General features: G+C 36.5%; 1 protein-coding gene across 1 annotated transcript; it reads left to right on the top strand.

The window, feature by feature from the left end:
- Window positions 1-1,392: 1,392 nt before the first annotated feature.
- On the top strand, window positions 1,393-22,426 carry tex11 (testis expressed 11). The gene is made up of 29 exons (XM_053630645.1): window positions 1,393-1,414; window positions 3,715-3,830; window positions 5,180-5,264; window positions 5,411-5,490; window positions 5,738-5,818; window positions 5,942-6,061; window positions 6,212-6,292; window positions 6,425-6,510; window positions 6,738-6,795; window positions 6,880-6,975; window positions 8,960-9,041; window positions 9,380-9,458; window positions 9,546-9,697; window positions 10,164-10,249; window positions 10,875-11,012; window positions 11,111-11,213; window positions 11,573-11,697; window positions 12,351-12,436; window positions 12,574-12,627; window positions 13,024-13,064; window positions 13,229-13,315; window positions 13,433-13,503; window positions 17,126-17,242; window positions 17,473-17,545; window positions 17,661-17,810; window positions 17,964-18,072; window positions 18,157-18,277; window positions 21,065-21,232; window positions 21,662-22,426. Exons 1-29 carry the CDS (start codon window positions 1,393-1,395, stop codon window positions 21,731-21,733), a joined length of 2,739 nt encoding a protein of 912 aa, XP_053486620.1. The 3' UTR covers window positions 21,734-22,426.
- The last annotated feature ends 427 nt before the right edge of the window (window positions 22,427-22,853 follow it).

Below are 22,853 nucleotides of genomic sequence, written 5' to 3'. Positions count from 1 at the left end.
AGTGTCATTACATAATTTCCCTCTGCTTATCTATCTTTCCATCTATGTACTCATTCATCCATCAATCTAACTACCCTATCCATGTATTGTCCACAATTATCTATGATCAAACGATTGTTTCATTCAAACAAATTACACAGGCCATAATAAAGTCCAAATAAATGCACACTGGAACTGATTAAAACTTATACACATCATTTATTGTGAGATTTTAACATGCCACTGCATTGCACAGTGTGAATGCAATGTCCAGTGTGAACAACCTTGTTGTTGATAATAATTTGAACTATTAAATAAATATTAAATAAAACTACTATTTAACTTTTAAATAAAATTTAGCTAACATAACACAAGGCTGTTTTTCGTGAACTTGTTATATTGGTAGTTATGGCTAAATTGCAATGAATTAGCTAACCAGCTACAATATATGTGGTGTGTTGTACACCATATTATCCAGCTTTTGAGTTGTTTGGCTTCCCATACAAACAGTCTACTGAGCAGACATTCTCTTCAGCTTCCGAGCCACTGTGCTCTCCCAGGCAAACGGCAGTAATCAAGCGTTGTGTTGGGAGGCAATAGTTGGGTGATACCTTAACTTGTGCATCGGAGGGGGGCTTTTAGTATTTTTATCTGATTTATTATGACAAAATCACAATCGATTCGGAACACCACTAATGTTACAACATTATACATATGTTTCAGTTGATTATGGTATAATTATTGGGGCGGTGGTTATTGCTAGTTCTGATCACTGGAGGGGTTATTTCCCCCATCCCCCCCGGAAACTACGCCCCATGTCCCAAAACACACCACTACATCCCTCAGCTCGAGCGCTTCAGTTCAGTCTCGCGCCAAAAATCTTGATGTGTGCGCGAGACACTGTGGCTAAGGCAGGTTTAGGTGGCTGTCTTCAGTAGCTACTTCAGGACTGTACGCGTTTGTACCGACTTTTGTGAGGCAGTACAACTTATAGTTACAACAAAATTGTCTGTTTTTAATATATTATAGTATATTAGCATTAAACATAAATAAGTTTTCAGTTGTTAATAACATGGAGCAGTTTTCCATCACAATGAAAGGTCAGTGCCTGACTCCAGAAGACTGATATTTAGCATGTTTGCTAGTGGACCGTGTAACCGAATAGCACCTGCTCACCTTTAACATTTATTTCTTAAGTTTACTCAAACACTGAATATCTAAACAGCTTTGAACTTCTTGCGTCTTTAAAAGTGTTCATTTTAAGATTTAACAATACATAGGTTACACCTTCACAAACCACACTTGCTTGAAACTTGATGTTTCTTATGCTTCTGAAATATCCTTAGCGAAGATATCTATATCAGTTCAGCTACTGCTATTCGTAAATCTTCATTAACCAGGCTAAATATCACGATGATGCACACTGTTCCCAACAGTGAGTTTCTTTTGGAGGAAACTAGCCAACTGGATGGTGTTATAGACTAATTTGCATGTTAATTATTCATCATGAGCATTGGCATATTGAATTAAAAATTAAGGTACATGAAGAAGGATGATTTTCACTCAGAACAGAGTTGTATCAGAATATATATATATATATATATATATATATATATATATATATATATATATATATACACACACATATATATATATAAAAAATTTATTTCTTAAATAATTTATTGATTATAGAATGAAGTCATCTTTGGTCATGACACCACAAACTAAACTTTTAAGCATTTACAAAATACTATACTTTTATCAAGAATGCAGACAAAAAGAAACAGTGGCAGTAGCCATGAAAGTTGAGTAGTCCTGAAGGAAATCGTTTCTCAATCTTATTTCTTGTAAATATCTCCAGGAATAAAGTTTAATCCAAGAGGTTGAGGCATGGGACAAGCAGTGGTTATCAGTGATTGGTCATTGGGAACAATGGTTATCAGTGATTAATCATTGGGAACAATGGTTATCAGTGATTAATCATTGGGAACATTGGTTATCAGTGATTGGTCATTGGGAACAATGGTTATCAGTGATTGGTCATTGGGAACAATGGTTATCAGTGATTGGTCATTGGGAACAATGGTTAGCAATGATTGGTCATTGGAACAATGGTTATCAGTGATTGGTCATCGGGAACAATGGTTATCAGTGATTGGTCATCGGGAACAATGGTTATCAGTGATTGATCACAAATACATCATAGTCAGGCTTAATTGTGTGTTCAAGTCCTCCTGGGAAGTACTTATTTATGAGTTGGGAAGTCCTAATTAGAGCAATATTTTATTTTTAACATTACAATCCTCAGAACGCACACACTAGGCCATTTGGCCTGACTGCAAGACCACACACCTGTTGATTGTAGTAACGATTCCACAGACACAAGCTCTCACAGAAACTTGCGTTTTATCAAACGTGACTTCAAAAGAAAAACAAATATGTAGGACTATTGACGTCGTCAGATGGCTTTCCTGGCGTGCATTATATTTTTCAGAGAAAAACAAAATAGCAATTTTAGCCAAAACTTTATTTACAGCGTCCTCTACATGATAGCCATTTCTTTGTAAACACACACAAAGTCGTCTCTACCGTGGCATGTTTGTGGCTGCCATGTTTCCACTATAAAACCATGCAACACCCAGTTGGTGATGCTTGCTCGCTCTCATTGGCTTTTGTGGGTATCCCGCCTTTGGCAGCGCGATCAAGAAAATAAAATTTTGCCAGAACATGGCAAATTGTGTTATAGTCTGATGAGACCAGGGTAGAACATTTTGGGCATAATTCTAAAATATGTGTTTGGCAAAAAAACAAGACAATAGCATCATGCATTGGGGCTGCTTCTCTTCAGCTGGGACAGGGTCTCTAGTCAACAAAGAGGTAATCATGGATAGCTCTAAATACCAATCTATACTATTCTTTTTCACAAAACCTGAAGGCCTCTGTTAGACAGCTGATGATTTCTGCTGAAAATTTCATCTTCCAACAAGATAAAGACCCAAAACTCAAATGTAAGTCAATAAAGGAACGGCTTCATAAGAAGAAGATGAATGTTTCCGATTGGCCCAGTCACAGCCCTCATCTAAATCCAAGCAAAAACCTGTGGAATGACTTGAAGAGGACCGTACATAGGCGATTTTTGCAGGAGTGGAATAAAATCACTAAATCAAGCTGTTCTATATTGGTAGACTCTTACCTACTGAGTGCTGTATTACACAAAAAGACTGAGTGCTGTATTACAAGCAAAATGTGCTTTAAAAAATTAGTTAAGGGGTGTGCAAAGTTTGTTCTTTTATTAATTTTTTGTCTAAAAGGTTTTTATTTGTTTTTCACTTTGTCGGTTGCGATACCATGTTAAAGGGGGGAAAGATCTGACATGATTGATCTTGGTTTCTTTTTTACATCACAAAAACCTGCCGTGTTAACAGGTGTGTGTGTAGACTTTTGATGTCTACTACTGTGTATCAAAAAAATTAATATCTGTTTGAATTAAACATATTTGCCGTTCCCATTCTTCCACTTTAAAAAACAGAACATTGTGTGACTACATTAAAGCAGTTTATTAGTAGTTGAATGATGGAACAGAACACATTATGCACTCAATAAATGCTGACTGGCAAGGTTGAAAATCTTCAACCACTATTTCATGTAACACATTTTTAGGTCTGTGTTACTATTTTATAAGCAAAATTTCTTTGGAAGAAGCATTTTGTGCTAAACAATTTGTTTCTCTTTTAGATCTGTTAGAGAAACTTCTGCATAGCCAAAGTCACGAGAGTGTGAGTGAATTTATTGAGAAGCTGTTTGATAAAGTTGAGTCCCTTGAGCAACACACTAAAATCCAGGATTCACAGGTGAGTACATACTTCATGAATTTTTTATGATATAATCCCGTACTGTTTTTAAAATTATTTTAAACACAGACCAATTGTATTTAATAGACTGATCAAAATAATACATTAAAAATGGATGAGAAGTAGTGTTTAACCATTTTAATCATTAGCAGGGAGAAAACTCACTCCTCTTGCACTCCCCTGTTGAAAAAATGATATGAAAAAGCTGAAGTATCACTGTGAAAAAGTACAACACTAAATATTTTGTTTGTCTCTGACATTACTGCTGCCTGTTTATTTTGTAATGTTGTAACGGGGAGAATTTTTTTTTTCTCTAAAATGCATCTCTCCTGTCTCATTAAAGGATTCTGCATCAATGTACAAATCATCATAATCAGATTTTAAAAAAGAAATACAAAGTGAAGCAATTCAAAATTTATTTTAAAAAATTAAAAAACAAAATATACCTTTTTTTTGTAAAGGTGCAGGCTAGCAAGTGTGCTCTGTATACATTAGAACCTGGCTAAGCTAGCTAGCAGACTTGTAGATGAACAAACTCACCTGCTCCATTCGTTTTCAAAGCGACTTTGTGGGCGCATTGTGTAGTTTATGAATGAAGAAGGCAAAAAGAACAGGAAAAAAAGGCATACTGTGTGCAAGCACGGTCATACCAAACAAAATCATAACACCTTTCCGCCTGGAGTTGGAGGGAAAATGGACTGCTGCATGTTTCTGTTATTGCTACCTTTTCATTGCTGCAGGACACTTCACAAACACACACACACACACACACACACACACACACACACACACACACACATACACATCATGAATGCTTTAAAATACAATGTACAGTTTCAATTATTTCATTATTCAGGGCCAACTGGAATAGATCTAAGGTATATTATCATGTATAACAAATGCACATTTCTTTTAAATAATATTGTGTTTGTGGTGAGTCAAAGGATCTGATGGGACATGTCTCCAGCTCCTGCTAAAAGTCGGGACTGTGCATTGTGTTGTGAATGTTGTGGTTTTTTGATTATGTCTGTTTATTGTATGTAATAGTGAATATGACAGATTTGTTGGTTAAAGTAGCAACAAAAATGGTATGGTAAAATTGGTACCTGGGCTGCAAATACCAGTTTAAGGTGTAAGGCTCATTCAGGGGTATTTTTGGTGAAATGGATAGATGTCAGCACAGTGTTGTTATGCAATGCTCCGTGTAAATATGAAGAGCTTGGGTTCATTAACATTTTGTTTATTTGCATTTCTTTTTGTATTTTTTGTTACTTTTTAATTTTTCCTTGTTTTTGATTTTTTTTATTCAACAAGACAAAACCTTAAAAGAGTATGTTTTCTTTCTATAGGTTGAAGAATATGTTCTTCAGTTGTGGAACTGGGCTGTGACCAAAAATGTTGGTTCAGCCATAAATGAGCAACAAAGAGCCAAAGGTTTCAGTACTGTAGTGTTATTTGCTTAATATTTGTTGTGTAACTGTGAACCGGCAGATGTGCAGAAATGTGACATGCTTTCCATGCAGTTTATTAGTTTATAAGTGTAAATGGGCTATAAAGACTATGTACTTTATGTGTTTCAGTGCGTCACATAGCTTGCCGACTCCTGTATTTATGTGAACCTGAGAACCCATCAGAGAAAGCAATTCGCAAGCAGATTTTGGTTTGTTGACATATTCAAAGAATTGTATTGTACAGTCTTGAAAACATTATATATATATATATATATATATATATATATATATATATATATATATATATATATATATATATATTTTATATATTTTTTTTTGTTTGTCTCCTGTTTTCTATGGTGATGCTAATATACTATTTATGCACCTTTACATCTACTTCCGGATTCCAGTTTAGATTTTTTTTGGTTATTAAATTCTCTAATGTGTGTTTCTCAGATGGCCAGTAAGACAGGAAAAACATGGCTTGAATGTAAAAATCCCAAGCTTGCTGATGATTTTTTGAGCCAGGCTGTAACTGTAAGTGCCATTTGGGAATAATGAGCCGCTTCAGCGTAAAAAAAATGCTGAGATGTTGCATCATGCATAACGGGTACAAATCATTGTAGATGTGATGTGATGATGTTCTGTATGATTTTCCAGAGCCTGGAGACTCTTTACTGCAGACTGATATCCCAAAGAAATGAAGGTGCTGATACCAACCTACCAAAAGCAGATGCTGAGAAAGACCTGCTGCGGGTTCTTTCTTATAAAGCTGAATCAGTAAGCAAAGAAGCACATTTAATACATTAGATAAAAAGGAACTGAAAATGCATTGCACTAACATAAAATTAAAAGGTGATAATAATTACGCAAATCATTAATGTGCTGGAGACAGGAATTGAACAGAATGGTGATGTCTTGTCATTACAGGCGCTTGCTCAAGAAAATCAACAGGAGGCTGTTTCCTGTGTAGACCGATGTAAAGAGATGCTTCTGAGACTTCCCAAGCAGGTGTGTTGCTATAAAGAGCTAATATAAGTATTTATTGTGTTATGTACTATTTTTGTATTTTGTATTTTAAGTATTTTTTATAAGTCTATATTTGTTTGAATCTTTTTCCTATTTTGGGGAAATGTTGAATAGACTGGATATCTGTCCCTAATTTGCTATAAATTTGGAGTGGATACATATAATAAAAAGAAGCTTGAGGACAGTTCATTTTGGCTCAGGTGAGACTTTACTCTTACTGTTTTAATAAATACATTTAATGAATATATAATATTGATCTTATCACCTTTCTATTATATTATAATTTATTATATTACTATATATTATACTATATTATATATGTTTTATATTGTTGTCAGTTGGTGGTAATAGCAGTGACTTTCTTCAGCTTTCAATTTATTCATGCACATGCTTTACAAAGAATCATTCGCTTTATTGTGATTTCCAGTCAAAGCTATGATATAGGGAAGATGAATCCAAAGTACTCTCAAGGGCCAGAAATGCAAGTATGTTTTCAGATAGACTCTTCACTACACAGTTCTGTTTATTGTTTGAAAATGTTACCATAGTCTGTTGCACTTTCTTTTCAGGCCAAAGTCCTGAGACTACTTGCTAGAGTTTATTTGGAGTTAGACTGTCAGAAGTATCAAGATAAAGCTCTTCATGCTGTGAGCCTGGCTAATAAGGTATAATGCTTATCAACTAAGCTTTGTTAGTACGGATTTAAAGGTGCATTAGGTAGAACTTATCAAATTCTCCAATTTGAAACAGCACCTCTACGCTGAGACTCTCCCACCCTTTCACAGAGATTAAGCCCAGCAACCCTGCAAAGGCACCAAATTTTTTCCTCGTGTATACTCACAGCCTTACTGTACGTTCACACATGCAGCTATTGTATAGCTGCAAGTTGCAAATCGCATGAATTCTCCAGTAGGCGTTCCTACTAATGGTTGCCATAGTAATGTTTATCAGTTGGTGGTGCAACTAGCATTCCACTTTTTTTTGACAAAAAATCAGTTTTCTTGCCCCTGAAATTAAACATTCTGGAGGGAAAGCATTTGTATATAAAATTCAACAGTGTATATGTACATCCTATCCTACGAGATGAAGGAGAAGCAGTGTGAGCGCTTTGCCATTGCAGCCATCTATCTGCACCTAAAATGCAAGCACCGGCCTGTCTGGGTCCATGAAACAATTCGGACTCGCAGGCAGCATGGTGAGTACTACTGTCTGTTACAGAAGCTGCGGATTGGATGAGGTCCAGTTCCAGCAGTATTTCAGGCTGGACAGGACTCAGTTTGAAATGCATTCTTTTAGGATTTAATCAACCAAATCTTTTTTTGTGTCTCGGTATGTGTCCAGAGGCATGCTGTAAAGAATTGGCTAGATTGGCTATGATTAATTATTCCTCCATCTTTTCTGCACTCCAGTATTTGACAGGAGACAGATAACATGCGCCATATTGATAGTCACTGCACCATATTAGTCGCTCCATATTAGCATACAGTTAAACTTTTTTCAACTTTCTTGCGTCACTGGACATGCCCACATCTACTCATCAACAGTCGCTGTTGCTCATGTCGCCGGAAGTCGGCAACTGAAAATTGAACGGTCTCCAGTTGTTTTGTCGCTTGCGAGTCGCTGTATGTGTGAACGCCCCTTTATTCTTTCAGTCACTACCCAAAGCTCTCGGCCACAGGTGACATTGATTGACCTGAGAGCTTTTTCCAAAAACTGAGCTTGTGTTTCATCAACAGACCAGTTCAACACCTGTAAATTCTGCAGCTGACCTGATACGTTTGCCAATCTCATGCTGTCTTTTCCGATCACATTTGAATAATATCCCAAAGTACTTAAACTCCTCCACCACCAGCAAGGTGTCTCCCCTCATGTAAAGGAAGTATCCTACTCTTAGCCAGGAGAGAACCATGGAGAGAACCATAAGTTATATGTTTGGAAGTTTTTAGCTTTTTTTAGACAGCCAGGTCATTAATTAAGTTGTGCCTAAAATAAACTGTGAGCTTCCAAAATCTGGCACAGCTTTCCCATTTTTTTCCCTTGAATTCATCAGGATTGTAGATCAGTCTTCATTGACTGCACCTTCTCTTCATATCCAAGTACACAAACCCTCAAATCGCAAAATCTATGATGGATGCTAACTAATTCAGTGTCTCATTTTACTCTAGTCAGTTACTACAAAGTTAGCTATGAATATGCAGAATACTGCCATGACAGTTAACTTGTAGCTGCAGATATTGATTCAAATAGCTTATAACATTAATAAACTGTCCAGGTGAAATGCAGTTAATTTGTTGTCCAACTTCATCCACTTCATGGTCAACAGGTTTCTCCATTCTGAAAAGGCAGCTCCCAAATTTACTTTTCTTTCTTTTTGGATTATGACTCTTTTTGCAGCAGACAGTATTTTTGGTATATGGCAATACTGACTATTTAGCACTGAATTCTCTTCTGTTTGTGTTCCTGACCTGTAAAGAAAGGGGACTGTCTGTAACATGGCTAGCAGGAGGGATCGTTTCAACAGTTATACTTCATTGTGCTCCACAGATATTTTCTGTGCTCTTTATAATACTGTATAATATACTGTTCTTTTTCATAAATGCAAAAAAGGACAGGTGACCATTATACTACTATACGTTCTTTTGTTAATAGGAATACTTACAACCAGCAGGTATTTATCTGAAGATCCGCATTTTGCTAAAGAGTGGAACACCAGATGAAGTTGTTAAATCTGGTGAGTAAGATGATTCTGTGAGGTTTGTATTAAACATTGTTTAAACCTTGTATTAAAGAAGTAACCAGTCAAATACTGTGGGCTAAAAGCTATATAAAAAAATCTCACTTCAGTAGCCTATGCACAGTTTATTTGCATTTACAATTTTTGCAACATTTTTACAAATTTATTCTCCAACAAAATCTCAAACATTACCTCTAGAGCCCATGGGTAAGGATTAAGTGTTAATATAACCCTAGCACTAACCATGTATTTATATAAGTATATATATATATAACCGATATTTATTTATTTATTTATTTATTTATTTATTTATTTTTTACCTCTCTGCATGGTAGGACTAAAAGAATTACTTGACTCTGAGGTTCAGCTGGATGTGTGTCTTAGCACAGTAAAGCTGCTGACAGCAGAGGATAGGTAACAACATTTAATTCTGAAAGTTCCCTTCTAAACATATTATTTAATGTTAACCATTGTGTCACTCTTATACTGTGATGTTTACAGAGAAACTTTGGCCTTTGATTTTCTGAACATGGTTTGCCAACATTTTGAATCATCTCCTGAGCTGGGCTCTGCACTTTTGTTGCAAATTGAGCTGCTGATGTTGAGAGGCAAAGAACTGCTGGCCAAACAGAAAATTGAGGATGCAATCACAGGTACATAGGTTTGTCACTATGTACCGTGGTTCAACAGTTAAGGCTCTGGGGGTTTGTCACTATGTACCATGGTTCAACAGTTAAGGCTCTGGGATACTGATCAGAAGGTGAGGTCAGAGGTTGCAGCCCCAGCACTGCCAAGTTGCCACTCTTGGGCACTTGTGTAAGGCCCTTAAATCTCTCTGCTCCAGGTGAACTTTATCATGACTGACCCTGTGCTCTGTCCCCAGCTTCCTAACAAACTGGGATATGTGAAGAAATAATTTCACCATGCTGTAATGTATATGTGACGTATAAAGGCTTCTTCATCTTCTAGGTTTGACACTAATCTGATAGCATGGAAATACTGAATAGTAGTACGCTGCTGAGAACCTGTCTGGCTCTGCATACGTAAATTATTAGGGTTTCACTGGTATAAATATAAAATTTTGAGAGGTCACTTGACCAATGTCTGATTCCTTTTTAGGTCATTATGCAGGAAGGCAGTTATCACCACACAGTCTCACCTCCCTCCACCTCCTTCTGTGGGATAAAGCTGCTAAAAGCATTGAGGTATGTCTTCAGATATTATTATTAATTATTATTAGAGATGCATCGATGTATCGGCCGATAATCGGTAAAAAGCTCTGCGCTTTTTCTCGACCTGCTCGCGCTGAATTAATCATTAACATATCCAGTTAATGTTACTGTATATAAAAGTTTATATTATATATTACCAGTTTGATGTCAGTGATGAAGTAGAAATGCTTTTGTTTGTGGTGAGTGAATGTGAAGCCTAACAGAAGGTTGTTTACAATTCAGTCAATGTTAATATGAATTTATAACATTCAATAAGCTGAGAAATCTTACTTTAATCTTCAGAATTTAGTTCGTGTTAATATTAATTTGAGTAATGTGTTTTCTGTTTATGAGACCAGTTACTGTGAAACAACTTGTTGAAATGGAGAGAATAAAGTTTTTATTTGCATTTCTTTCAGAATTGTGGAAGTAATTATTATTAATTTATAAGAAGGTATAAAAGGCAGAACTATTGCTATTTGTTATCAGTATCGGCCGATATCACTCTGAATAATTGGTTATCGGTATCGGCTGAGAAATTTAGTATCTATTATTATTTTTATTATTATTATTATTATTATAAAATATAAAAATGATTATTATCATTTTTGCTGCTCAGGCCAAAAACTATTATGAGGCTCTGCAGTGGTACAACTATTCATTAAGTTTTTACAAGGCGTGTGAGCTGGATCAGAACCTGGCCAAACTGCAGAGAAACCGAGCTTCCTGTTTTTATTATTTGCGGCAACTAGACAAGGTAATTTAATACAGTACACAAATACATGCACAAACACACTAACATGCACACCTATGGATTTTATACCAAATGCTAATAATGTTCAATATTTTTTGTAGGCTAAGGAAGCTATTTCAGAGGCACTTAAGTGTGATCCAAACAGCATCTTCACACATTTTAGTGTCTACAAGATAGCGGTTCTGGAGAACAATATAGAGAAGGGTTAGTAACATTTATACAGTTTAATGTCTACTGTACTACATATATAGTCAAGTCAAATATATTTATTGTTTGCACAGTACGCCAGGACATATGTACATTGAAATGCTTGTGGTAAGGTTAGCGTAAACTGCTTATGTAACAGAATATGATACACACACACAGGAAAGAGCATAGATAGGTACAATAACAAAGTACAATGTACACTACAACATAGTGAGAAATAAATACATCACATATAGTGCTACTGCACTAAAGTTGTGTAAAGTGACCAACTGTAAAGTTTCCAAGTATAAAGGGTCATATACAATAAAACAAAATGAAGGGATAATAGTCGTAATGAAACTGTTTCTGCCCCTCAGCTACTGAGGCTATAGGAGAAATTGGTGCACTAGCGCAGATGCCTGTGCCCAGTGAAGATAGGCTTTTTGTCTCTGAGAATGCAGCAGCAAACCTTCTCAGCCTGGCAGCCCAAATTGCTCTGGATGTCAGTGATTACACAGAATATAAGTATTTTTCTCATTATTATTATTAATCAGTAATATTTTTACCAGTAGACTATACTGGTGATTATAGTATTATTGTAATTGTATTATTACAGTATATCCTGAATACACTATATGGCCAAAAGGTTGTGGATGCTTGACCATCACACCCCTATGTGCTTTTGAACATCCCATTACAAATTTAGTCCTCCCTTTGCTGTTCTAATAACTCCCACTCTTCATGGGAAGGCTTTACACTAGATTTTGGAGCATGGCTATGAGGGATTTGCCCATTCAGCCACTAGAGCATTAGGTCAGGACGTAGTCTGCATTCCAATTCACCCACCACAGAGGTGTTCAGTGGGGTTGAGGTCAGTACTCTGTGAGGGCCACTTGAGTACTTCTTCACCAACTTTGGCAAAACCCATCTACATTGACCTTGCTTTGTGCACAGGGGCATTGTCATGATGAAACAGGTTTGGGCCCCTTAGGTCCAGTGAAGGGAAATTGTAATGCTACAGCATACAAAGACATTCTCAATAATTGTGCGCTTCCAACTTTGGGACAACAGTTTGGGGAAGACCCGCATATGTATGTGATGTATGTCAGGCGTCCATATTCTTTTGGTCATATAGTATAGCTTTGTTTATGACAGAATAAACAGCAGGACACAGCCATGAAAGCACTGGAACATTTCTGTGAAGTCTCACATGATGTAGTCCAAGTGCTTACTGCTCTCAGGTCTGTATAGAAAGAAAGACCCTTGTCTTGTATATTTTAACAAACTGTGAAAAATGATTATATATCAGCAGCAGGAGAACAATCTTTCAGCATATTGTAGCGCCTTCTGAAATATCTGCCCAAATCATTTTATTTAGGTGTTTAGTTCGGCTTGTGCTATCAACAATGGAGAATGCGTATGAAGAAAACAGGTTAGTATGTCATTGGTGTATATACAATCAGGTCCATAAGTATTTGGACAGTGACACCATTTTCGTAATTTTGCCTCTGTACACCACCACAATAGATTTGAAATGAAGCAATCAAGATGTGATTAAAGTGTAGACTTTCAGCTTTAATTCAAGGGGTTCAACCAAAATATTTCATTAACCTCCAAAATGGCATTTTATATATATATATATATATATATATATATATATATATATATATATATATATATATATATATATATATATATATATGAGACAGATTATTAATACAAAAATCCTTCCCTTCATATTGTATAAAAATTTATAAAATGTATTACAGTTTTTCTGTTCCTTTTGACACTTTGACATTTTGTTCATTTATTCTTTCAACTGCTGCAGGGATGTCTGTCTAGATGCGCTCTTGTTGTATCTAAAGATGGGTAGGTGTGATATCATTGATTGGACAAATGAGAATATATTTTTCACATAAATCTCCATTAAGAGAGGTGATATCCATCACTTTGTAATTTCTTCTGTCAACTGAGCAAGTATGCGTACAAGAGTGTGTGAAATATATGTACTTCTTGTATGTGTGTTTGAACAGCACTGAAAAATGTGTCCCGACTCAAAAAAGCACCTGGTCAAGGAGAGGTCCATTGTTCTGACGAGGCCAACTGGTTCAGAAGGATAGGTGCAATCTCACTTTCTTAATCTGTCATATGAGATGAACCATATATTTAGTTTGAAGTACTGTAAGCATTGTGTGACTGCAGTGCCATAATGATGTATCTTATATTTCCTTTGTCAGCATGGAACACAGCCTTGCAGTGTAAGAGCAGTTCAGTTAGAATGAGGGATTTCTTTCTTCTGTGCTACCAGGTAAATTCAGATTGCATGCATAATTTTCTCTTCAGAGCAAGGATGATAAACTCAGTTTCTAACTGGGCCACATTAGCATTTTTGTGTGTGAACATTAAGACTTATTAAAGTTTAAAATGCATTTATTTCATACTGTAGATAAGCATTGATTACATAAACAATTTGGGATGTTAAAGCAAAACATAGGAAGTTTAGGGGAAAAAATAACTGTGGGCATTATGAAGTGATACAATTGATGATGTTTTTACCAAACACAAAATATGTAATAACCATCCTTCTATCCATCCATTTATCCACCCATGACTGTTTAATTGGAACACTTACTAAGACTGTTGAATCTTTTTTGTGCTTTTGATGATGTTGGCCCTGCTGTGTGTGAAGGCTACCTATTAATTATCCAGCTTTAAGAAAACACTAAAATATGGAGAGAAGTTATGGAATGAATTTGGTATCATCCATTCAGCACGATATAAGTGAGGTCAAAAGAAAATGGTTTGACACAAAAACTGAGTAAAAAAAAATAAAAAATTATTTTTGATCGACAGAGTTTCTCTGCTACCAGAGGAGGCCAAACAATGACAAAGCTTTTTAAAAATGACCAGATGACGTGGCAAACTTACAAGCCAGCTTTCATTCTCTGGGGAAAAAAATCATAGCGGTCTCTGTTGGGTATCATGTGCTCTTCCAGTAATATCAGTTCAGCCATATGCACAGACAAGCCCTCTTCCTCATCCTCCTTTTATATGGTGAAGTATATATACAGTACTGTGCAAAAGTTTTAGGCACATGGAAAGAAATGCTGTAGAGCAAAGTTGCCTTCAAAATAATGAAATTAAATGTTTCTACATGTAAAAAACAAAAAGACAAAAGGAAATACCATAAAGAGCAGTAAGTAGTAGTAAATGAGACAAAGACAATATTTGGTGTGACCAAAAAAATAAAGTAGTCTCAGGTAGAATTAGTGCCGTTTTATAAGGAAATGAGCTGTAAGTTTTATTGAGCATCTTGCAGAACCAGTCACTGTTCTTCTGGAGACTTTGACTATCGCACTCGCATCTTATTTTGCAGAAATATCCAGCAGCCTTTCATTGTGTTTTTAATCTGAAAAGTGTCTCTTACCACTTAATATGCTGCTTTCTTTACTGACATACAAACATCTTTCTGTAACATTTCATTTTGTGCTGGAAAACTAATGTTTGGGAATCTAAAATGTTTTTTGTACTGACTCGATAATGTAGAAATCATAAAATAAAAAAATCTATAACAAAGTTTGTACAAAAAATACCTTTTGCACAGTACTGTGTATATATTTATATTTATATGTTTATATATAGTGCTCGCCACAAATATTGGCACACTTGGTAAATATGAGCAAAGAAGGATGTGAAAATTTGTCATTATTGTTTAACCTTTTGTTTAAAAAATTTACAAAAATACTCTGCTCTCTTGGATATCAAACAATTTCAAACAAAAAAAACCCCAAAATTTGTTAAATATATGTGTGCAACAATTATTTGCACCCTTTCAGTCAATACTTTGTGCTACCTCCCTTTGCCAAGATAACAGCTCTGAGTCTTCTCCTATAATGCCTGATTCCTCCTATAAGACCATTCCTCCATACAGAATCTCACCAGATCCTTCAAATTTTGAGGTCCACACTGGTGAACTCTCCTCTTCAGTTCACCCCACAGGTTTTCTATGGGTTTCAAGTCAGGGGACTGGGATGGCCATAGCAGGACCTTGATATTGTGGTCAGTAAACCATTTTTGTGTTGATTTTGATGTATGTTTTAGATCATTGTCCTGCTGGAAGATCCAACCACAGCCCATTTTAAACTTGACATTTAACATCAAAGAGCCACCACCATATTTTATGAGTTACTTTTCAACTTTCTGTGTGCACCAAAACCACCTCTAGTGTTTATTGCCAAAAATCTCTATTTTGGTTTCATCTGACCATAGAACCCGATCACATTTGAAGCTCCAGTAGTGTCTGGCAAACTGAAGATGCTTGAGTTTGTTTTTGGATGAGAGTAGAGACTTTTTTCTTGAAACTCTTCCAAACAACTTGTGGTGATGTAGGTGACTTCGGATTTTGGTTTTGGAGACTTTCTGACCCTAAGACACAACTAACTTCTGCAATTCTCCAGCTGTGATCCTTGGAGATGTTTTGGCCACTCGAACCATCCTCTTCACAGTGCATCGAGACAATATAGACACATGTCCTCTTCAAGGTTGATTCATAACATTTCCAGTTGACTGGAACTTCTTAATTATTGCCCTGATGGTGGAAATGGGCATTTTCAATGATTGTGCTATTTTCTTATAGCCACTTCCCATTTTGTGAAGCTCAACATCCTTTTTCTGCACATCACAGCTATATTCCTTGGTCTTACCCATTTATATGAATGACTAAGGGATTTTGGCCTATGTGTTACCTCATATTTATACCCCTGTGAAAGTCATGGTTGAACAATTTCCTTTTGCTAGTCACCCAAGTGTACTAAAAAAATGTCAAATATAAATGTTTCTTTATATGGTGTTTGTTATTGTTTGATATCCATGAGAGCGAAGTATTTTTGTGATATTTCTTTTAAGAAAAGAACAAAAGGTTAAATAATAAAGACAATTTTTCACAGCCTCTTCACTCATATTTACCAAGGGTGCCAATATTAGTGGGGGGCACTGTATACACTATATATTAATGGCAAAACAAAATGATTTAATTATTTAATTTGTGTGTGTATTTGAAATAAATAGAGTTGACTTAAGTTTCATGAATACAAAATTTTTTTACCGCTTGTACTAACAATTTACACAATTTTGTTTGTATCCAGCTCGATAAATGAGACCCAATGTTTCTTTGTATTTTTGAACAGTTTTGTAGGTGTCAGTGTTGGTGCACACAGGGAACTAATATGACAATTTTGGGATTTGGATTCAGTTATTTTATAACTAATACAGCTCTAGTGTGAAAATGTTGCGCAGTAGAGTACTATAGGCCATGTCAATGTTAATTATTTATTTGTTTTATTTACCTTTATTTTTATTTACATTTACCTTTAGGGCAAAATGTATTCCTGTATGTTTTGGAGGATTAATGTCTGATTACATACAAAGATATGCTTTAATCAGAAACCTACATTTGCTGTTCACTTTATTAGGAACACCTGTTCACCTGCACATTCATGCAGTTATCTAATCAGTCAATCATGTGGTAGCAGCGCAGTGCAAATAATAATGCAGATACAGGTCAAGAGCTTGAGCTTAATGTTTTCTGTTTTTCACACCATTCTGTGTAAACTCTAGAGACTGTTGTGTGTGAAAATTGCAGGAGACCAGCAATTTCTGAAATACTCAACCCAGCCCGTCTGGGACCAACATCCATGCCACTGCTAAAGTCATAGAGATCACGTTTTCCCCCATTCTTATCTTTGATGTGAACATGAACTGAAGCTCTTGACCTGTATCTGCATAATTTTATGCATTGTGCTGCTGTCACATGATTGGCTGATTGGATAACTGCGTAAATGAGCAGGTGTACCGGTGTTCCTAATAAAGTGGATGATAAGTGTATATTTGACTCGACATTTTCCATTTCCTCTGGTTCCACTGGTGGTCAGCTGTCACAGCTTTGTGTTCAAGATAGAGGTGTGTTGATGGGGCAGAAGATATGTTTGCTGATGGTTGCTGCTGCCTGTCTGGACATCTGCTGCATGACTCCTCAGACTGAACAACAGGTAGATAAATCATGCAACATTTTTGACATACCATTCAGAATTAGTTATTTTCTTATTAAGATTTGTTTTCTTTTTTGAAATTTGAAGTATTTGTTAAACACATATAACCAGTATGTTTAAAGTGAATGTGGATTGTCAGTATTCTAATCAGTTTTATTATGCATTTATGTGCAGTGTTCCCGGCTAGAGGGTGCTGTAAGCTAAATCTACCTTAATCTACTGTGTTTCAGACTGAGATCCTTACCCAAGCTTTAGAGCACATTCAGATCTGCAGGGAGATATGGAGGGCATTAAAAGCTTCAGGTATCTTTTCAGTTATTTTGAATAATACTGCAATACTTGCAACTTTATTCCAGTGTAAACCAAAATTCATAAATGTAACAGGCATTACATACAGTACCATTCAATTTATTTTCAGGTGACTATGCCAAAGACCCAACTGACACTATATTACTTCTTTACGAGTTTGAGGCACGAGCCAAGTTAAATGATCCCAAGCTTGAGAATGTGTTTGAGTCAGTCCTGGAGCTTGATAATGTTGATACCAAAATTTTGGAGACAATTGCAAGTAAGATATTGTTTACTGATTCAAGTAATTTCTTCAGCTAATTTAAATTTAGCTTTTATTCATACTCAGACAGCTAAGAATGCAAATTCTTTGTGCTGTAATGAGATAAAGCTATGCGGATTATCGAAATGGTTACCCATTTTGTATATGCAGCCTTAGCAATGAAACCCCCAGCCCACTTTCCTGTGGTGTGTAAGAAGGCTTTAACAATTGCCCTCTCTCTACACAAGCGAGGTCCACAGGCAGATCTGGCACGCTGCTGGTAATTGCCCTGACACCATATATGCTATTAAAGACAAAATGTTTTCACACAACTTAATATTTGATTTTATGTGTGCACCAACAGTTACTGCTTGCATACTCTAATCCAGCTGTCACTGCCCAGCGGTGTGTGCGAAGTGGACCACCGTATATTAGAGGAAGTGTGGGGTTACTATGAGGAGGCCCTGTCCATCATTTCAGCTGCAGTGAGCTGGCCAACATGACTCAGCAACCCATCACATGTCAACTACTGTAGCTCAGCAATTATCCCCATCTCAAAAAGAATCTCCTGTTTCAGTCAATGGGCTTTTAGCTACACTTCAGTTAGCAGATGCTGCATTCACCAGCTTCTTCCTGCCAGTTTGCTAAATTGAAAATTTTTGGAGCACTTGTTCTTTTGATTGGCTTAAAAAACTGACTGGTTGGATTAATCTGAATCAAGACATTAAACAGAAATTTTACTTTCAATTTCAATAGGTCTAAGCAAATATAGATTGTGTGTTAGTGTCTAACTAAGGTGTTAGGGCACTATGAGCTACCAGAACAGCTTCAGTGCACCTGGTCACAGATTCTACAAGTCTCTTAACTTGTTCTGTAAGTATGAGCAACATTGGATGATGGTGATGGGGGAGTGCTGTATAACACATCCAAAATCCCTCAGAGGTGTTCAACTGGGTTAAGATCTAGTAACTGTGAAGGCCCATGGCATATTATTTACATAATTTTCATCCTCATCAAATCATTCAGTCAGCCTTCCTGCCCTGTGTATGGAAGACAGGTTATCCTGGAAGACAGCACTCCCATCAGGAAAGAAATGTTTTATCATAGGATAAAAGAGATCAGTCAGAATAAATTTGTATTGATTTGTGGACCCAAACTTTGCTAGTAAAATCCCCCCTCAACATAGCAGAGACACCAGGTTTTCCTTCAATTTGACTCCCATCTGTATTACTCATGATCAGTTACAGTCATGTGAAAAAATAAGTACACTCCATGGAAACGGTTGGCTTTTTTTTTTTTTTTTTAAATATATTTGGACAAGCAAACATTTGATCCTCTTTGAAACAGTGCCTGTTAATAAAGTGGATACACTTTATCAGATGATGCATAAAATTGACATTTTGTAGTAATTTTCACAATTTAAATTACCAAAAAAAAAACAGACCAGTGACACGGAAAAAGTAAGTACACTCCTACATTTCTGACACCTTCAATCCATAAAAAATTCAAGATTGGGTGCCAGTGATTAGAACCTGCTTAGGGAGTGCAGGTGTTATTCATATCTAGTGTCTGATGTTCCCATTACATTTGGCAGACGCCCTTATCCAGAGCGACTTACAATTATCTAATTTATACAACTGAGCAGTTGAGGGTTAAGGGCCTTGCTCAAGGGCCCAACAGTGGCAGCTTGGCAGTGCTGGGATTTGAACTCACAACCTTCTGATCAGAAGTCCAATGTCTTATTTGCTGAGCTACCATTTCCTTTACTATTGAGGTGTGTGGTGTCATCATGCCAAGATCTGAAGAGTTCTGTAAGGCCTTCAGAAAAAAGGTTGTGGATGCCTATGGGTCTGGCAAGGGATTTAAAAAGATCTCCAAATTATTTGAAATGCCTCATTCCACTGTAAGGAAAATAATCTACAGATTTCAAACGACTAGTCCAGTGCCAGCCGTCCCAACAATTTCAGCCCAAGAGCAGACCGTCTGATGCAAGAAGTCTCTAAGAACCCCAAAATTTCATCACAGGATCTGCAAGTAAGTCTTGCAACTGTTGATTGTAAATGCATGCACTTTGACATCAGAAAGAGATTGCAAAAATGTTACTTGTATGGGAGGCGTGCCAGGAAAATGCCTTTGCAAGACTACAGTTTGCCAAAGAGCATATAGGGAAAGACCAGGCCTTTTGGAATCATGTGCTCTGGATAGATGAATCAAAGATAGAGTTATTTTCCATAGTAACTGCAGACATGTTTGGCGCAGACCAAAGACAGCTTTTCAGGAGAAGCACCTGATACCAACCGTGAAGTACGTTGGTGGAAATATGGTTTGGGGTTGCTTTGCTGCTTCAGGGACTGGACAGCTTGCATTCATTGATTCAACTATAAATTTTGCATCATATCAAAGAGAGCTTGAAGATAACGTGAGGCCGTCTGTCCGAAAGTTGAAGTTGAAATGAAAGTGGACCTTTCTGCAGGATAATGATCCGACGCACACTAGCAAATCCAACAAGGAGTGGCTCAAAAATAAGAAATGGAGGGTTATGGAATGGCCTCGTCAAAGCCTGGATTTGAATCCCATTGAAATGTTGTGGGGGGATTTGAAACGGGCAGTACATGCAAGAAAACCCTCAACCATCTTGCAACTGAAAGAATATTGCATGTAAGAGTGGTCAAAAATTCCAGTAAGCCTGGTGGACAATTATACAAAACACCTACAAGAAGTTATTTCTGCTAAAGGGGACAATACTAGCTTCTGAGGCCAAGGGTGTACTTACTTTTTCCACAGAAGAATATCACATAGATTGTTATTTTTGTTGAATAAACGATTGAAAAAGCTAATTTTCCTTGTGGTAATGTTACTGATCAGAAGGTCAGAAGGGTCTGTTGGGCCCTTGAGCAAGGCCCTTAACCCTCTCTACTCCAGGGGCACTGTATCATGGCTGACCCTGTGCTCTGACCCCAACTTCCTGGTATGCTGGAGTATGCGAAGAAAAGAATTTCACTGTGCTGTAATGTATATGTGACCAATAAAGACTCATCATTATTAATAGGCACTGATTCAAAGATGATCAAATGTTTGCTTGTTCAAATATGTCAAAAAAAGCCAAAAATTTCCATGACGTGTACTTACTTTTTCATATGACTGTATACTGTTTGGTACTAACCTGAAAATTTAGGTGAAAATGAGTGCCCTAAATCAGAAGCATTCGGTTTTAAAATTGTGTTATTTAAAAAGTTATTCTATAGTGTAATAGTTTTGCTGTTTCCCCCCAGTCAGAAGACTTCCCTGAACTGGAGATCTTATGGCTGTTGACTCGAGCATGGAATACAGGAATTTTGCTCTACAGTCTGTCCCAGTATCCTGAGGCTGAGAAGTGGTGTGGTTTAGGGATCAGCTTCCTGCAGCACCTGGGTTCTATGCAGGACAGCTATCAGACTCAGGTAAAATAATGCTGGTTTAGGAAGAGCTCTTTGCTGCTGTAAAAACAATGCACTAAAGTATTCTATTCCATATTTAATTTGCCCCGGTATGGGATAGGAAGCAGTTTGTTGTCGCCATGATTGGATTTATTCGAAAGAACAAGACTGATATTTTAGGCCTTACACCATAAAGGGCCTGCCAGTAATGGAAATCACACCAAAAAAAAGCACAGATTACATAGGAAAGATGCTTTTGTTAGTGTGATACCATTTTTGAGCAACCAAGCACATAGTGGGATGTTAATCATACCGCAAGAGTAATTCACAATTGTATGTGACCATCAGGGCTCAGCATACAAGTTTATGATATTTAAAGGTATGATTTCTAGCTCCTTAACATCAGTATCAGTGATAGATTTAATACTGACCAATGATAAAATGACTTTTCAGATGTCTGTTCTGTACAGTGAGGTACTGGACAGGTTGGACAAAGCCAAGAAGAACCTCATAATGGAGGAGTGATGACTTTAGGTACAGGTTTTTGTATTCTGTAGACTTGTGTGGCACTGTATTGTATAATCAGAATCAGAAAATGTACAATGCCAAATTAACTGAAAGATTGTTATGCAACCTTCTGTATATGCTATACAACATATTCTAATATTACATACTGACTCTATTGTTTAATGGGGGAATGGAAAAAGCCCATGTTCAAATCTCAACAGAACCAGTTTTTATTAATTCCAAACAAATAATTTTGTCCAGTCCAAAAAAGAAAAATGAAAAATAATAATAATAATAAATAAACAAACAAAATATTATAGAACTGACCACCTCAGGTTCCCACCTGACCAGGATTGAAGACTTGTTTTCATGTGCATCATGATCATTTCTGTAGTTACAAAAGGACTCTCTTATACAATCAATGTATGTGTGCTTTCACAGTAATAACTAATCATCACCCAAGAAGACAAACAGGAACCCTTGTGCCCCACCCTTAAACATGTTTATTTAATCTCTTCTCCACTGGAGCAAAAACTGATCAGTACACACAGAGCCATTCAGAATCAATGGAGGATTCTGCAACCTCTATAAAAAAAAAATACAATGAATGAAAATTCTTTGGGCTTTTACTGACATGGCTGACTGACACCAGACACAATAACAGTCAGCTGTTCCTTTACGCAACACCAGAGGACCACTAAATGAATTAGTTATGCCCCTGGTTTACTTTAATAACTTCCTACAGGTTGCACTCTGTATCTCTTGATATTTATATATGTATGTGTGTATGAGATGTGTGTGTAATTAATTATATATATATATATATATATATATATATATAAAATTATAATGTGTGTATGACTTTTTAAGGTTGTTTTTTTTTTTCCATTTATACAATTTTCATTTATACACTCAGACAAGTTCCACAAGATATCACAAGTAGACAGGCCCTAGTTTAGGGAAGTCAATCCCCAACTGACTAGAAAATGTGTTCTGATAGGCAGCTGAAGATTTTTGTCTAGAGAGAAATATCAACATTACGGCACATGTGTATGGAAATTAATCTCAGAAGTCAGTTTACTTACCTGACATGTAATCTATAAAAACATTTGTCCCAGCTGTTTCACGCATGCATGAA

The sequence above is a fragment of the Ictalurus furcatus genome, chromosome 8 (genome assembly GCF_023375685.1).
Source record: "Ictalurus furcatus strain D&B chromosome 8, Billie_1.0, whole genome shotgun sequence".
In the NCBI taxonomy this organism is placed as follows: domain Eukaryota; kingdom Metazoa; phylum Chordata; class Actinopteri; order Siluriformes; family Ictaluridae; genus Ictalurus; species Ictalurus furcatus.
Note: the sequence above shows the minus strand (reverse complement) of the source record. Positions and strands in the feature narration are given on the sequence as shown.

What these genes read in the sequence shown, in the direction of transcription:
- tex11 (XM_053630645.1), top strand. Translation starts at nt 1,393, where the DNA reads ATGATGCACACTGTTCCCAACA. An exon ending in CTGCTGACAGCAGAGGATAG is followed by an intron (nt 9,459 to 9,545) that starts GTAACAACATTT and finishes TGATGTTTACAG; the next exon opens with AGAAACTTTGGCCTTTGATT. An exon ending in AATTTTGGAGACAATTGCAA is followed by an intron (nt 17,811 to 17,963) that starts GTAAGATATTGT and finishes TTGTATATGCAG; the next exon opens with CCTTAGCAATGAAACCCCCA.